Source organism: Zygosaccharomyces rouxii (assembly GCF_000026365.1).
Source record: "Zygosaccharomyces rouxii strain CBS732 chromosome G complete sequence".
Taxonomy (NCBI): Eukaryota; Fungi; Ascomycota; class Saccharomycetes; order Saccharomycetales; family Saccharomycetaceae; genus Zygosaccharomyces; species Zygosaccharomyces rouxii.
Window position 1 is genome coordinate 649573 of NC_012996.1, and position 17567 is coordinate 667139.

General features: G+C 38.9%; 8 protein-coding genes across 8 annotated transcripts; 5 read left to right on the forward strand and 3 right to left on the reverse strand.

Annotated features, from left to right (window-relative positions):
- Nucleotides 1-22: 22 nt before the first annotated feature.
- Nucleotides 23-2503, reverse strand: RIX7 (putative AAA family ATPase RIX7; the record flags this gene model as incomplete). Its single annotated transcript, XM_002498298.1, has 1 exon — nt 23-2503. One exon carries the CDS (start codon nt 2501-2503, stop codon nt 23-25), a length of 2481 nt encoding a protein of 826 aa, XP_002498343.1.
- A 342-nt stretch (nt 2504-2845) lies between these two features.
- Nucleotides 2846-3664, reverse strand: ZYRO0G08030g (uncharacterized protein; the record flags this gene model as incomplete). Its single annotated transcript, XM_002498299.1, has 1 exon — nt 2846-3664. The coding sequence occupies one exon, from the start codon at nt 3662-3664 to the stop codon at nt 2846-2848; it is 819 nt and encodes a 272-aa protein (XP_002498344.1).
- Nucleotides 3665-4254: 590 nt separating this feature from the next.
- On the forward strand, nt 4255-6585 carry SPC105 (kinetochore-microtubule binding complex subunit SPC105; the record flags this gene model as incomplete). The annotated part of the gene is made up of 1 exon (XM_002498300.1): nt 4255-6585. The coding sequence occupies one exon, from the start codon at nt 4255-4257 to the stop codon at nt 6583-6585; it is 2331 nt and encodes a 776-aa protein (XP_002498345.1).
- Nucleotides 6586-6811: 226 nt separating this feature from the next.
- On the forward strand, nt 6812-10720 carry NUP145 (nucleocytoplasmic transporter NUP145; the record flags this gene model as incomplete). Its single annotated transcript, XM_002498301.1, has 1 exon — nt 6812-10720. The coding sequence occupies one exon, from the start codon at nt 6812-6814 to the stop codon at nt 10718-10720; it is 3909 nt and encodes a 1302-aa protein (XP_002498346.1).
- Nucleotides 10721-10878: 158 nt separating this feature from the next.
- Nucleotides 10879-11856, reverse strand: NBP35 (Fe-S cluster-binding ATPase; the record flags this gene model as incomplete). Its single annotated transcript, XM_002498302.1, has 1 exon — nt 10879-11856. One exon carries the CDS (start codon nt 11854-11856, stop codon nt 10879-10881), a length of 978 nt encoding a protein of 325 aa, XP_002498347.1.
- A 728-nt stretch (nt 11857-12584) lies between these two features.
- On the forward strand, nt 12585-13652 carry LIF1 (Lif1p; the record flags this gene model as incomplete). The annotated part of the gene is made up of 1 exon (XM_002498303.1): nt 12585-13652. One exon carries the CDS (start codon nt 12585-12587, stop codon nt 13650-13652), a length of 1068 nt encoding a protein of 355 aa, XP_002498348.1.
- Nucleotides 13653-14378: 726 nt separating this feature from the next.
- Nucleotides 14379-16277, forward strand: MRN1 (Mrn1p; the record flags this gene model as incomplete). The annotated part of the gene is made up of 1 exon (XM_002498304.1): nt 14379-16277. The coding sequence occupies one exon, from the start codon at nt 14379-14381 to the stop codon at nt 16275-16277; it is 1899 nt and encodes a 632-aa protein (XP_002498349.1).
- Nucleotides 16278-16770: 493 nt separating this feature from the next.
- UIP4 (Uip4p) lies at nt 16771-17364 on the forward strand (the record flags this gene model as incomplete). The annotated part of the gene is made up of 1 exon (XM_002498305.1): nt 16771-17364. One exon carries the CDS (start codon nt 16771-16773, stop codon nt 17362-17364), a length of 594 nt encoding a protein of 197 aa, XP_002498350.1.
- Nucleotides 17365-17567: the final 203 nt, after the last annotated feature.

Sequence of the window (17567 nt, forward strand, 5' to 3'; positions counted from 1 at the left end):
TATTACAAATCTTGTCTCGAAATCAAGCATTTGTATTAGGAGTTTTCGTTTCTTCTGTAGTCAATTCGACATCATCATTCCATCCTAGTTTATTGCTCAACTTTTCGTATTTCAACCTGTCTTTATCACTCACAGAAGGCCTTACCTTTCTCAAGGCGTTTACGAAATCCGACATAGTGACCAAAATTTCTTCGCTTGGATATGCGACACTTAAATCTTCAAACTCCTTGTCCAAATTGTTCTCGACAACAGATTGAACTTGGTCATTTTTGAAGAAGCTTCTCTTAAGCGCTAATACTGAGCTTTCCCTCACCAATGACGCTATATCAGCACCTGAAAAATTCTTACAACGGTCATCAGCTATCACTGTCTCCAAGTCTACATCTGATGACATTGGAGTTCCATTAGTTCTAACGAGAGTTTTTAGAATGTCCAGTTTTTCCTCTGCATTCGGTAGTTCAATGAACAAAGTTTTATCTAATCTACCAGGTCTTAGCATGGCAGGATCAATCATATCAGGTCTATTAGTAGCTCCAACAACAAATATACCTCTTCTATCGTTAAGGCCATCCAATTCTGTTAAAAGGGTATTAACCACTCTAGATGATGATTCTGATAGCGTGGAATCTCTTCTAGGAACCAGCGCATCCAATTCATCGAAGAAAATCACACAAGGAACAGAGGCACGAGCTCTGGTGAAAACTTGTCTTATCGCCCTTTCAGATTCACCCACATACTTATTCAGTAATTCAGGACCCTTTATAGAAATGAAATTGGCACGAGATTCGTTAGCAACAGCTTTGGCTAATAGAGTCTTACCACAACCTGGTGGTCCCCAAAGTAGAACACCTGCTGGTGCACTGATACCAACCTTTTCATATAATTCTGGCTTTTTGATAGGTTGCACAATGGCCATGTTCAGTTCTACACGAACCTTAGTCAACGCACCTACACTTGCCCAAGTAACATCGGGCACGGTTGCAAAACCTTCTCTCTTAGCGGTGGGTTGAATTGTAGGTAATGCCTTGAGGAAATCTTCATATTGGATTGACAAATTGGACAATTGCTCATCGTTCAAAGGCTCTGGAAAATTTTGTATGAATTTCTGTATTATGGTGAGTGGCAATGGGTCAATCATATTGGCGGTATTCTTTAGTGACTTTTCATCTTCATCCTTGTTTTCCGTATCTTGATCAATATCCATCTTATTATCTGTGGCTATACTGGAATAGGCATAAGCGTGAAAGATTCTCTTGATGGCACAAGTACCCGCCGCTGTTATGAGTGCTTTTAAATCTGCACCAACAAAACCAGGAGTCAATTTGGCCAATTTAATAAAATCTATTTCACCATCAATCTTCAAATTCTGTGCTAGTTTTTTCAAGATATGAACTCTGGATAACTCATTGGGCACGTTGAGACAGATTTCTCTATCGAATCTACCTGCTCTTCTTAAGGCGGCATCCAAGGAATCAGGCCTATTGGTTGCTCCAATAACAATCACTGGTTTACCACCGGTCTTTTCCATATTCAGCTCGTCCATGGACGTTAGTAATTGAGCAACGATTCTTCTTTCCATCTCTCTTTGTGCTCCACCATCTCTCTTTGGTGTAATAGCATCTATTTCATCGAAGAACATCAGACAAGGTGCCAATGATCTAGCTTCGTCAAATAAATCTCTAATCTTTTTCTCACTTTCACCAGACATCCCACTAACAACAGATGGTGCAGATATGGAAAGAAACGGTACTTGTAATTCACCCGCCAAAGCATTGGCAATCGAAGTTTTACCACATCCTGGTGGACCATGCAAAAGTACACCTCTTGGAGGTTCCACACCTGTCGATATGTAAATTTCTGGATGTAAAATTGGTAAACCGATTAATTCCATTAATTGAGCCACAACGTCTTCCATACCACCAATAGACTCTAATCTAGATTGTGGTGGAGTTCTATCCTCTTTTGTCTTTTGTTTCTTTGGCTTGGAGGGTGCACTATCCTTAGTTCTTTTCTTGGAAGCTGAGCCATTCACCTTATCATCGGGTGTATCCTCAGCTGGGGTTTCCGCTTTTACATTCCACTGTTCTGTAATGCTTTTATTCATATCATTAACCTCCGGCATCACCATCAAGTTTTGTTCCTTTAATTGTGCCTCCACATCCTGTGCAGTAGGTTCCTCATCTTTGTAGCCAGGAAAAGATTCGAATTCTTGAGCTTCTTCTTCAATGATTTGTTTGAGCACCCTTTCGATCGATTTTTGTAATACAACTTTCTTGACTCTTAACATGGTTACATCTTTAGATTGACAGTACGTAAAGATCTCACCACCCTTCAAATCCTTTGCAAAATAAACAGTTTCCATGGATTCATCATCATCATTTTCAGCGGTATTTGATCTTTTCCTCTCGAGTGCTTTTTCCTCTAATAATCTATATATAAGGTTCTCAATTTTACCATCTAAGGAACCCCTTAGTGAACTTTTCTTAGCAGGTCCCTTCGCCATGTGGATAAATGAAATATGTCTACAGTATTAAAGGATCTTTAGCTATTTGTAGCCATTCTAATGTCTATGCCCATCTCATCTCATCTCATCTCATCTCAGAATTTTTCATGTCGATGGAAGACAGAAATCATATCTCACGAATGTCATTCTACAATTATTTCATGCCATTTAATTTAGCCGATTTATCCGATATTCTATACGATATATTAGCTAGATTATCATTGTTGCGATTGTTGAAACTCAGAACTCTGTCAGATGATAGGATAAGCAGATATTCCACTAGCCAGAAAGTGTTACCAGGAACCAGCCCTTTTATCCATTCACTCTTCCCTTGGGAGCAGTTCACGATGTGAAAGAATCATCTGTGACAGGATTCTTTAAAATAGTTGAATTTTGCTTGGAAGATTCTTGTAATTTAGAACTCTTATCCTCTAGACCCGCGGGTGACAAAAGTCCACCTGACGACTCCTCAGTTTGCAAGTATAATCTGTACCACTGATCCCTCAGAACTACTATCAAAATAGCTGTCGGAGTAGAAATTAAACCCAGAACAAATCCGTATATCAATTTCATGACTTCTGGATAGTATCCATGAAATTTGTAGTCGTGAGAACCAACTCTGGTACCCGTGCCTGCCATAATCCCCATGGTTATGGGCCATTCAACTGCCCAGATGATAGCCCCTACAATCAAAGCTCTTATACTTTTACGAATCAACCATTCACATAAATTAAAGAACCAATTTTTCTGCGGGTACCTAATTAGCTGCCTCTTCATGTATTTTTTAAAGGTATTATTTTCAGGTTCATCCTCGTCAGGTATAATGCCATTATCAACTTCAAAATACCATCTAACAAATTTGCTTTTGGGCAAATATTTGTTGGCAAACGGTATTATTGGTGTTTTTCCATTAAGCGCATCCCAGCCTATGGTTAACTCCTCGGCATACCATGTAAGACCAACTTGAATGAAATGACTGAGGGCACAGTCTCCCGACAGTGTATGTGGGAAAGCCCAAAGCGTTAGAGGACTCTTATGATTCCAATACATAGCATATGCAATCCCAAATTCTGACCCACCAGCAACCATCGCTGATATTAACCCGTTTTCGAACAGATAGTAAAAAATAAACCACTTGCTACTTCTCGTTGTCTCTTTCATACTAATGATATGCTTTTATGAAATTACAAATCTTTGCCACAGAGTAGTAACTGGTTGTTCAAGTTCAACTTCCTGTGTATTAATCCCAAGTATGTCTATAATCGGTTTCTTGGCAAGATTTCGTTGTTCGTTTCTTTTCCCGCGATGAAGATACAAACGAGTTATATGTAAACGGTACAGATGTCTGGAGCCCTTGATACGATCTGTTTGTTGGTAGTTAACAAGAGTGAGGGTCCCTTCTCAAATTCAGTCGTGTTTCAAACAAGAAATCGAACAGTCTGCGATTATATCAATTTACTCTATGGTGCTAGGAGAGCGATGAGGTATGGGCATTATTATTATTTCTTTTCTTTTTCAGTGCGTTCCCTGAAAGAGATAAATAGAAGATCTATCAATTAAGGAAAGTAATAAACAGACGAAAAGCCCGAACAATCGATCCCGCCTAAATCATCTTCCCCTTTGGGAGGGTAATTTTCTCCGAGGAACAACATGAAAACTAAAAAAATGAAAATAAGGATAATATGAACAATATGAATAATATCATGGATATCGATACCAGTGCAATTAGTTAGAGGGAAAGAGAGATCTTTATGGCTAAGGGGATCTTGAAAAGTAGTCAAAACGAGGAACCACAGTTTGCTTCTGGGCTGCAATTGCCTACTTCTAGTCTTTCCAGACATGAAGTTTTAGAAAATGGTAATAATACGACTTCCAGGATTAATACTCTGCAGTTAGAGAATAAGATCAATAGAAGGGTTTCCTTTGCTCCAGACGTTACACTTCACAGCTTTGATTTTGTACCACAGGTTAAAGATGTGAAATTGCCCAGGAGGAAGGAGAAAAGAGAGGAAGATGATGAAAAGAATCCAGAAGGCGAAGAATCAACGGAATTATCGCAAGCAGAACCAGGACAGGATTCCGAAATGACGATGACCCAGGTTTTCAAACCATCTAAAGAAATGGAAATGACTGATATTTTTAGACCTCCTCATGATGAACCTATGGAATTGACCCAGGTACGGCGTGCTCCAGAGAATGTAGACGATGGATTTGAAAAGATGGAGTCATCCCAAATAGAGCATGCTACAGGGAATTTAGATGATGGATCTCAAACAATGGAGCTGTCCCAAATACAGCATGCTACAGAGAATGTTGATGGTGCATCTGAACAAATGGAACTGACTCAAGTACAGCATGCTACAGGGAATTTAGATGATGCATCCGAACATATGGAACTTACCCAAGTACCGCGTGCCACAAGGAATGTAGATGGTGCATCTGAACAGATGGAACTGACCCAAGTACCGCGTGCTACAGGGAATATAGCTGATGAATCTGAAAAGATGGACTTGACCCAAGTACACCGTATTATAGAGAATGTAGATGATGAATCCGAAAAGATGGAGTTAACACAGGTACCAAGTAGAGTACATACCCCACCTGCGAAAAGACGCAAGACAATGAGCAGTGAAATTGAAGAAGACGACGATATGGAATTATCACTTATGAGAATGTCACCTATTGCACTACGCGGGACAGATACGAAACCACCTCTATCTTACTCACTGAAAAAATTCTTGGATGCAGTAGGAGTTTCATTTCTTATTGATACAAATTTTATCAAAAGCCAAGAAGCTGTCGAGTTCCCACTGACGAAATTACCAGTTTCTTTACATTCTCACCAAATTTTGTCAAAACTCTACGTGGATATGCCAGTCCTGGAAATGAATGAATTTGTATGTAGAGAATTATGGAGACGTGTGGATCAATCAAGCGTTCAATTCCAAGATTTGGAAAACCAAATAAGTTCATCAGTACCGCCGCTATTGTTTAGAGAGTATTTCCAATCTAGTGAGGACATGAGACGATTGATGAATCAGCAGCTACAATTAGTTAAGAGTTTTGCCAAATTAGAATCAAGGAAAGCTTGGTACGACTGGAGGATTCAACATTTTAAAGGTTTGCAAGATGTACTATTGGAAAATTTAGGATTATTACAAGAGGAAAAGACCAAATTAGATAAAGATTTGCAAAGAGCACAGAAGAACAAGGAAGAAACCTTTAGCCTTTTACAAGTTTTGAGAAAAGAAGTAGAACTGGTTAGAGATCTTCCCTCACAGGTTTACAAAAAGGAGAGTAAATTAGCAGATAAATTACAATTGGAAAAATTTAGACAAGAGCTAAAAGCTCACAAAATTGCATTTAACGATTCACAAAATTTGAGATTACAAAGGAGGTCTTTAGTTGCAGAAATTGAATCAAAGTGCAAGGAATTAGGTGAATTGAAGGGGAAGTTACATCAATTGCAACAAAAGAACAAGACTCAGGTTACAGATTACGATATGACAAAATTACGCAGAAAATTGGAATTCTTGAGTGTTTTATCAGGTATCCAGTTTAAAGGAATAAACAATTCTCAGCTATTGGTTAAGTGTTTTGATCTAATAGAATTGTCAATCGATTTGTCTCTTTCACAGAGCGCTCCTCAGAAGGCTTGCAGTTTATTAAACAATACCGAACCATTTTACAACGAACTTCTTGAATATGTGATTTCTCAATTGCAAACAAGTACAAATTTTTTGACAGATTTATTCTTACAGCTGCGTAAATTGATACCATTGATCAAAACTTACTTTTTTTTAAAACATCTGTTCCCGCTAACCATATCGACCGCCAATCGAACCACTACTATACAATTAATGGACTACGACATACGAACTGATGTGAAATACGTTTACAAATTGTCGATGCAAGAACTAATAACTGCAGTTCTTGATGAAAACTCAACAGTCTCGTTATCAGTGGAATTGGCACAAAAAAACAAAGAGATCCCGCTGGACGTGATCTCTGCTAGGTTCGTATCCAAAACAGGCAGAATATTATCTTGGGCAAATCTTAAAAGAATTCATATGACTACATAATTGAAGTACTATTTGTACATAATTGAGTTTAATTTGATGGTGATGTTCTACGAAGACATAAAAATTAAAGTGAACGAAAATTTTAGAGACTCGCACTACAAAACAAAGGAACAAATAAACAACCTAAGAGTTGTTTAGTGATAAATTCGGGATTTGGTTATTTGGTTATTGACAGCACACCTCCAATTGGTGAACTGCAAATTCGTTTAAGCAGTAGATCAAAACAATGTTCAATCGAAATACCAATGGTGGGTTCCTTTTCGGCAACGCAAACACATCTACACCAACTTCAACACCGACACCAGCTCCAAATAGTCTCCAAGTACCTCAGAAATCTGGAAATCTCTTTGGTAATGCCAATGCAAATTTAGGAGTCTCTACGCCAAGTCCCTCAGGTGGATTATTCGGCAATTCTAACACTCAAGCTGGTGCTGGGGGCGGTGGAGGATTGTTTGGAAATCAATCCACTACCAATAAACCTCTTTTTTCTAACGGTGCCTCCACGACGAATAATACTGGTGGCTCTTCACTTTTTGGAAATACGAATACGAATACAAATACAAATACAAATGCAAATACAAGCAACAATACAACAGCTCCATCGACATTTTCATTTGGTAACAATGCATCAAAGACCAACAATAATAGTTCTGGCGGACTTTTCTCGAATAGTGGTAACCAACCAACAGGTGGCCTTTTTGGCAATAAACCTACTGCTTCAGGAGGTCTATTTGGTGGAAGCTCCGCTCCTCAACCACAGCAACAACAACCTCCCAATGGTAACATTACTGCATCAAATCCATACGGATTAAACATCAACAATATCCCCATTCCATCTGTTTCCGACATGCCTGCTCCAATTACCTCCTCTAAGGGTAATAAGCAGGGTTCAGAAAGTTCATCATCAGGCACCAGTGGCTTAATATCTTCTGGTTCCGTTATGGATGGTAAAAGGAACTTCTCTCTATCCTCTTCCAGTCCTAGCAATCTACCCACAACTACTTCGCTGCCCTCTTTTTCTCATTCCAGCCTCGTAAATAAACTAAGTGCAAGACTGAAAACCGTCAACCAAGCTTCTGCAGTTCAGGGTCTTTTTTCACCATCTCGAAATAAACTATGGGATAATCATGAAACTGGAGGTGTCCTGACCTCAAATTCATCCGAATACAAGCCTACGCACTCTAATAATACCGTGCTACCTTCTAAGGGTCTTTCACCTTTCCCGTTGCAGAAGGGTGAAGTATCAGACTTGAGGAAATTGAAGATTGATCCAAATAGGAGTGCGGCGAAAAAAGTGAAGTTGTTGTCAGGTATGGCGGCAACTACTAAATCGTTTGAACTGGACGATGGAACGACTAGAAATTGGGATATCAAGAAATCAGAAAGCCGCAACTCTTCAGTATCCAATTTAAACAATACAGATACAGATGAATTTTCTAGTGCAGAAACAAAAGTTGATGGAGAAGAAAAACCTGGTAATACGAAGGAAGAGCCAAAGACTGATTATTGGTGTTCTCCATCCCTCGAAAAGCTATCTCATCTGCCCATGAATCAACTTTCAATTGTTCCTGATTTTGTTATCGGTAGAAAAGGTTATGGTTGTATCACTTTCAATCGTGAGGTGGACTTGACGGCTTTTGCACCAAATCTTGAAGAGGAACTATTTGGTCGCATTGTTGTATTCCACCCAACAAAGACCGTTGAAGTTTACCCAGAAGAGTCTAAGAAGGCACCGATTGGTCATGGATTGAATGTTCCAGCTACAATTACCTTGGAAAATATTTATCCAGTGGATAGAAAGACGAAGAAACCACTTAAGGATGGCTCAAGGTCCGACGAAGTACAACTTTTGATCAAAAGACTGAAAAATATGAGAGATATGGAATTCATTTCCTACAATCCATTTGGTGGTATTTGGACTTTTAAAGTGAATCATTTTAGCATATGGGGGGTTGTAAATGAAGAGGACGTTGAAGTGGATACAGCAGAAGTGGAAAAACTGAAAAACGAAAATATGTCTAATAGAACCCTTGCTTTTCCTAAGAACAAGAGAAAGTTAGTTCAATCCAATGCTCAAGGTTTTACGCATTCTCCCAAAGAGAATGGGGATAGAACTCAAAATGACCTGTTAGCATTACAGGATCAAAGCGGAGCGGAAGCAACAGATGAATTGGTCGAAGATGAAAACGGCGATGATTTGTTTTTAGAGGAAAAGCCCTACGAACCTGATGTTTCTGAACAAGATTTTGCAGGAATGGAAGTTGAACCCTCATTGAATGTATCCACTGACTGGGTCACACAGCTGAAACTTGCTGGCTCTTCTTTACAATCTATTTTCGCTGCCCCTAAAGATTTACTGGCACCAGGGAATGATGAGATTGACATGCTATTTAACGAGTTTAATCAGTCAGTGGAATTGAAGAAGAAAATTAAAAAAGAAAGAAAACTAACTTCTCCGTTGAATTTTGCCAAATTCTGTTGTGATTCAAAATTTTTGGTCAAAGATAGTCATGGTCCTGTTGGAGCCAAGCTGCATAATCTGCTGTTACCTTATCAAAGAGATGTAGCAATCGTGAACTCCTTATTTAGGAAACAACTCAAAGGGAGCGTTATTATGGAAAGACAATCTAATGCATATCCTGTGGTTACCCAGAATTCTTTGCAATTCAAAGATGTGATGGAACTACATGGTCCATCTGACCCGGACTATCAAGTTTGGAAATTGTGTTCACTTTTATTCGATGCCGTAGATTTACCGGATTCATTGGACAATGAAGAAGTTAAGGCGAATTTGCTGAAAAAGGAGAGACACAGATTGCTTTGTTCGTGGATCGTTGATCAAGTGCAGGAAGAAATCGATGCTAAGTTAAAGAAGACCACTAATGCGCTTGACCAAATATTCTTATACTTGGCAAAGAATGACATTGTTGGTGCTTCTCAATTAGCTATCAAATCCCAGAATGGGCACATAGCGATCTTGATTTCTCTATTGGGATCAAACGATCCCGGTGTTTGTCAACTAGCTTCTTTGCAGCTAGATAAATGGAACTCCGCAGGTAATAAAGTTGATTCATCTGTGGCTCGTATTTACCGATTACTAACCGGTGATTTGGTGAATGGTTCATTTCTAACAGCAGAAATGATGTCAGAATTTAATTGGCTGGCCTTATTAGGCGTAGTCCTTTATTATGGTAAGATCGATGAATTTTCCCTAGAAGATCTCATCAACCACTTCTTCAGGTATTTCAAAAAACCTGAAAATGACATTTTCCTTATCATTCTGAGCCTATTTAGTACACCATCATCTTCTGAAGCCCTGTTGAAAAAATTAAAGTTAAATACCACAGCGTTGGAAAGCCTTTTCCCTTGGTACTTTGCTCAGATTTTGAGGTTTGGGACAGCCTACAAATTTTCCAATGTGATCCTTGACCAACTCACTCTAACATCTATTGAAGAATTGAAGTTTGCAAATCTACACGAGGAGGCCTTATTGGCAACATGTTTCCTATCCAACGATTTTGTCGCTCAGCAACAGATAGATTCATTGGTATTCCATAACATCAAGAGATTAAGCAAGTCTTCTAATGGCTATATTTTGGACAGGCTTAAGATCTCTACAAAATTGATTTATCAAGCAAAGGCCCTTAACGACAAATACAATAGTAACTACCTGTCTGAAGCAAAACATTTGTTGAAGGCAAAATCGTTCGAAGATGCGGAAAAAGTAATTGTCACGCTGGTGGGACCTAGACTTGTAATTCAGGGCGCATCTACACGATTAGAGGAATTAGAAATTCTAAGAACACTGTTGTCTTCTTTCCCCCAAAATGAAATGGAAAATTGGGAAAGTGGGTTAGGCGTTTTTGACAATTTCTTGAAATTGATTCTTGACAAAGACTATAGGGAAGAACTATTTTCTTCTCTAATTAGTGGGCTTTCCTTGTTGCATCAAGCCAACAGGTTTCACAAGGAAGTTCCTGTCTGTTGCAATATCATGGCACAAGAATTGGTAACCACCTTTATCAACGAACATGGTGGAAAACTCGATGATAACACCAAAGGGAAGCTACTAAGATTACCTTTGGGCCAACCAGAAAAAGTTTATTTGGAATGCATGTTGGCAAAGACTGTTTGAAGAAAAAATACAAACTTCTAGCATAGTGTGATGTCTTTTTTATCTTTTTACCTAATTACACTTTTGTATTAATATAATAATGTGCACGTCATTATAGAGAGATGCTTTGACGAAGAACAATAACGAAATATGCTAGATAACAAGAGAAAAAGAACAGCTCAAAAATCTCCCACCTCATCTCGAAGTGCCTCTACGACCTCGAGAACAGCAGTAGAGGCTGGACTGTCCGGATGTGTATCTAAGAAACTCTCACCTTGATCGGAGCTGCGACCAATTCTTGGATCTAGTGGAACCGAACCTAAAAATCTTATTCCTAACTCCTCACACAACGCCTTACCTCCTCCTGTGGTTGGTTTGAATATCTGAGATTCACCTTTACAGTTGGGACAAACGAAACCACTCATATTTTCTACTAAACCTAGTACTCTAATACCAGCCTTTCGGCAAAAGTCAATTTCCTTTCTAACATCTAATAATGCAACTTCTTGTGGTGTAGTTACTACTAATGCACCATCTATGCCGGATTCTTTCATATATTTGCTAATAGAAATATGTTCATCAGATGTTCCCGGTGGGGTATCCACTATTAAGTAGTCTAACTGATCCCAATCCACATCCTTTAGAAATTTCTTTATAAGTGAATTCTTTTTTGAACCTCTCCAAATAATCGCAGAATCGTCTTCTGGTAACATAAATTGAATCGATATCGTTGCCAAATTATCAGCGACATAAACGGGTGTCCAACCTGTACTGGATTCATGCACAGTTTCATCTGAACAGCCAAGCATATGAGGTAAAGATGGTCCACAGATATCTAAATCCATCGCCCCCACCTGCAAATCTTCATCTGTCGACAGGGCCCAACTTAACAATGTAGTAAAAGTTGATTTACCAACACCACCTTTGCCTGATAAAACTAAAATCTTATGCTTTATATTTGACAAATTCTCCACTATTGCAGGGATATCAGGATCAGGACCCTTGGGGAGACTTTCACAAACGCTTTGATTCGCACATCCTGTACAAGCATTGCCTTTACCAGCATTTTCAGATTCAGGTCCAGGACAGTGCTCAGGTTCTGGCTCTTTGAGCTCATATGCAGGAGGTAATACTTGTTCTATATCAGTTCCAGTCATAATAATATCGATTTGCTCGAATGTGGTTGTATAAGGAGTCTGTTGAGGGCACTCTTTGTTATATCTGTAGTTTAACTAGTCACCTTCATATTATATTAGAAGCGCGATGACTAACCAAGGCTCCGTAAGGATCACGTGGTGTAAGGATGAAATAATAATTCGAATAATATCAGCGGCTAAAAGTCCGAGAAAAAGGAAAATTGATTTACTGAAGTTTTTCCTCGATACCCCATTTATTAGAGAGATAATAATCCGAAATATACGTAAGATTCATCAGGATAGCTGCTTTATTAGGTGGAATGGATCTAATTCAATATGCAATCTTCCAAGATAATGTAGGAGACCGCAAGAATTCCACACGGTATTTTACCACTGAGGCAAATCACCCTACCACTTGATGCGTTTGCAAACACATCTTGATGACTTCTATATATAAGATATGATGAGCATGTGTTGTTCGCAAGAAGCAACTACATGGACATTCGAATAGCAGTCTCGAACAAACTTATGAGGATTGTAAAGAATACAGCAAAATCAGAATCTCTCGAGAAGTAGTATCATTCGATCCCATTTCGATTTACAATGTTTCTCAATTACATCCTCACCTGACTGTTACTTACCCGCCTTTGAGCAAACACTAAACAAACCAAAACCGACTAAACCTAGAAAATCCTCTGTTCCAGCAATGCTGCAAATTAATTTGGATCACGAATAATGTTCTTTATTCTATGAAATTTGTGAGCTGTCTACCGGTCTCAGATGCTGCTGTGGAACACGAAGAAGTCGATGAGGTAGTTTTATGCGAATCCCATTTCTCGCAAGACAATTTTCCATCATCCGCTGATGCTATAGAGAACCTAACCATAGAATGGTTGGTGCTTAGCGAAGGAAGTGAAATCCATCAGAGGCACAATTGCCGTTTGTATGATCTACAAGTCTTCACGGATGCTAGTGAGACGAAATACATTTGGTACGAGTTGCTTAGACAACTAACCAGCCACAAGGTTTACAACCCTGATATGGAACAAAAAGTTAGATATACACGATGGATTTGTAATGCGCCTGAAGGAGGTGAATGGAGCCTATGTATGGAACTGAAATCGGGTGGAATTGTCAGGAAAATTGCTCAATTACAACTAACACCAGCATCTCATTGCGAATTGAACCTTTTCCAAATGGCAAATACACTATTTCAAGAGTGCTGTGCGTGTAATGATAAAATGGCACAAATTAAGTCTCAAACAGATACCATAGAGCGTCATCTCAATGACTTGCAAGAGGAAAGGAAACTCTTGGATCAATTGTTGGAAAAAAGGGATACCAAAACGAGATCTGTTGTCGTTGGTCTATTGAATGAGAAAAAAAGGAAGATAGCAGAATTACAACGACAGTTGAAGGATCAAGGACCTCAGGATGCTGAACTAATTAATCGTTACGTTACAGACCCCGTCAGGGGGCACATTTCGCCAGGAAGAAGGAGAAAACGTCTTGACAATCATAATAGTGATACAAGAAGGAACCCGAGACTAGCGCCACCTCCAAAGAAACTGCGAGTCAAGAAAGAAGAGTCAGGATCGGAACCAGAACCAGAACCAGAAGGAAAACAGGAATTCAAGTTTTTGGGAATTAAGAAACAAGACAATCCCGTAAAACAAGAGGATGAAGAACTGCCAGACCCATCGACAAGCTCTACGAATGAGAGTACGAGCCATACGGAAAACAGTACAGACGAAGGTGAGAACGGAGACGAAGACGAAGATCAAGACGAAGATGAAGAAGAAACAGATGTGGAATAATGGTGAACGAAGAATGCTGGCCATACAGCCGTATTGTCCAGTACGCGTGAAGGCGCATGATTATCATGTTACACGACGCGATGCAATTTTTTTGTCATCGTTCAATCACTGCCAAAAATTGTGAAAAATGAGTTTAATCCGAACAATCGATCACTTGTTACATACCTTCTAAAACTTGCCAGATCATTTTCCCTTCTTTATTCGCTGAAGCCCACTTGTCCTCAAAAAAATCAGCACAGATACTTTTCCAACTTCATTTATTTTGATTCTTTTTGTTCTGGTCCTTTGTTCTTCTGTTCCTTCCTTCTACTTCTTCAGCACTTCAACTCTTTTTTTTTTCAATTCTTCAGTTCAATTCTTTTTGGATCTACCATTCCATCCCATTTCATTGCCGTTGAAAAAAGTTGAGTGTGTAGATTAAGCGATTAATTAGTTGTTCCTTTCATTTCATTTTCCACATTTTGATTCGTGCAGGTTGTTCTTCTCATTCTATTTCATTTCACTTCAATTCAGTTCATTTTCGTTTCCCGTTTGTTCCGTTGTTTAATTTGAACATTGTTATATTCTGGAGTTTGGAGTTTTTCGATTTATCCTGAAGGTTTTGATTGGATTATATCTCGTTACTTTCATTTCATTTCATTACTCAGTGTGTTTCTGTTAGTACTACTACTTTCCCAGTGGCACTTTTATTCTTTTATCTGTTCATTGTTTTGTTGATACAAAGATATGCATTTATACAATACAAGCGACATGAATCAGTTATTCAACACCTCAGATATCCAGTTCCCCAATTCAGATTTGAGTCGTTCGGTAACACCTGAACAAGCTGCTTGGACAGGTGCGCCTTCGAATCAAATTTTACCACCAAGATATGGATTGACGGAATTAGAAGCAAGGTCGAGTGGATACCCTGTATATCCTTATCAACAGGATAATAATAAGTCTCAATTAGGTCAATTACAGCCACAGAGACCTCAACCTGTTGTACCACCGATGTCATTTAGTACTCCTAGCGGTCCTAGCGGTATTGGAGGTATTAGTAACGGTCCTGGTGGTCCGGGTGCCAGTCTAATCGCTGGTGCTAGTGCGGGTGGTCCAGTTGGTGCTAGTACTGGTTCTGGTATTTGCGATGCCTTCCAAGAACCTGACGAATATGCAATGAGCCAAGTGTCTGCATTTTCATCACCATATTCATCCCAAAGTACCCAACGTTTAACTCAACAGCAACCTCCAGGTCCACAGAACGATTATGCACTAGCAACAGCAGCAGCAGCAGCAGTTGCTAACGCCAATTCATATATGCCTTCAATTCCTCAGTTGGGTAGCAACAGAAACTTTAACAATGCTCCAAGTAAAACCGTTTATTTGGGCAATACGCCAATCACTTTGACCGTCAAAGAACTATTGGATCACGTGCGCAGCGGTGTTGTAGAAGACGTTAGAATCTTACCTGACAAGATGTGTGCATTTGTATCGTTTGTTGATGAAAGTGCAGCTCTATTGTTCCATTCAGATGCAATTTTGAAAAGATTACACATCGACGGAAGAGACATTAAGATTGGTTGGGGTAAACCAACACCTATCGATCCAGTGGTGGCAACTGCTGTGGCGAACGATAATGCCACTAGAAACGTTTACATTGGCCAATTAAACACAGGACCCAAGCTAAGTTCGCAAGTATCACCAGTAGATGTAACGGAGCCGGTTATTACGGAGGATAAATTACGTCTGGATTTGCAAGAGTTTGGTGAGATTGATTGCATTAAGATCGTTGAAGAAAAGGGAATTGCGTTTGTTCATTTTGCATCAATTCTAAATGCAATAAAGGCTGTTGCCAACTTGGCCAATATCAATCCATATTATAGAAATAAGAAAATCTTTTACGGTAAGGATAGATGTGCCTTTATTACAAAGACCCAGCAGCATAATGCTGCTCAATTTTTGGGTGTACAACCAGGAATGGAACGACTGGTCCAATTCAGTGACAGCGAATTAATTTCCAATGCCCTTTTACAGCAATCTGCTGCAGCTGCAGCTATTGCCACTTCTGCCGGTGGTCCCAATAATTTGGGTAACCGTACAGTTTATTTGGGGAATTTGCCCAAGGACGTTAAAGTGGAGGAAATTTGTAACGTTGTCAGAGGCGGTCTTTTACAAAACGTTAAGGTATTGTCAGATCGTCATGTTTGTTTTGTTACCTTTATCGACCCTACAGCCGCCGCTCAATTCTATGCGATGAGTTCTCTACATGGAATAACTATACAAAAGAGGCGTTGTAGAGTCGGTTGGGGTAAACACCCTGGATCATTAGAGAATGCATTAGCGCTCGCTGTGAGCAACGGTGCCTCTAGAAATGTTTACGTTGGGAACATCAATTTTGACGAAGATTCTAAGAGGGAAGATCCAATTTTTACAGAGTCAAGTCTAAGATCAATTTTCCAGCAATGGGGTGAAGTAGAACAAATCAATTATCTACCGGAAAGAAATTGTTGTTTTGTTAATTATACAAACATTAGCAATGCAATTCTTGCCATTGACAAGATAAAAGGGCATCCAGTTTTTAAAGATTTGAAAATCAATTTCGGTAAGGATAGATGCGGTAACGTACCTCATCAGGTGAGATAAAATTACACATTTACTGTTGTTTACTAGGTTTTCTTATTTCATTTCACAATATTTTTTCCCATTTTTTTATTTAATTGCATATAAATGAACTCTTTTGGATTTATACTCCTATTTACTGTTTGTCAATTGGTATCGCTGTATATACCCGATCCTACTGCATGTATTGGTGCCTGCGGTGCCTGTCCGGTTAATCAATTGTATCTTAACCTTTAAGGGGGCTATCGGTGACATTTGACAAAACTTATCAGGACAGGGGTTAAAAAAAAAAGAGCCAGGCAAAAATAGTAGCCATGTTTTAGCTTAATGCATAGTCATCATTCATATTAATCTTAATCTTAATTCTAATCGTCATCCTCACATTTGTTACCATCTATTTTCGACTGAACCCTTTGCATTATCATACACTTAATAGAAATCATTTAATCACAATAGTGGTATTGAATCTCTATATATTATTTTAAATAGTTAAAGTTTCATCGAGAGAACATTCACAATGGTAAAGGTTATATATGGGCATTCTGCAGATCACTTCAAAGAATTGAAAGTCGCTGGCGACTTTAGTCAATGGGAAATTAAGCCAATGCTTAAGAATTCTGAGTTTTGGGAGTACAATTTCTACAAGGGCTCACTACCTCCAGAGGCTAAGGCTTTACACTTCAAATTCATAGATGACAATGGTATTTGGTTCACTGACAATGATTATGCAAAGGAGACAGACGCTAATAATAATGAAAATAACGTCAGAATTTTAACAGCTGAGGAGATAGGAGAATTAGGTGGTGATGATGATGAGATGGAAGAAGCAGGAGAATCGTCATATGATATTAACGATGAAGGTCCTGTTAGACCAGCGCCAACGCCAACTGCACGCGAATTGAAGGAACCTAACGAAAGTGGTGAATTAGATGAATCTACTGTAATTGTTAATCATGCAGATGTTCAAGAGGTCAATAGAGATGGTGAAAGGCCTGAAACTTCTGGCACCGTTTACAGCCAAGGCCGTGAGGTTACAGATCAGTACAAAACAATTTTAGCAAGAATCATAGCCTTCTTTACAAATCTGTTTCGTTCCTGGTTCAGCCATTGATTTTTTTTCAAGAAAATAGAGACCTTTCTGTTCTTCAAATGGTTAAAAAGAGGTTGAATTGACAGCTAGTTCTACAATTTTTGTAATTTTAATTCAAATATTATTATATATTTCGAGGAATAAGGAAAAAATTGGTTTACATATAAAAGGAAAGGTAAATTTCTATGAACTAAAGGTTTACTTCAAATCTAAAATCAAAAAGA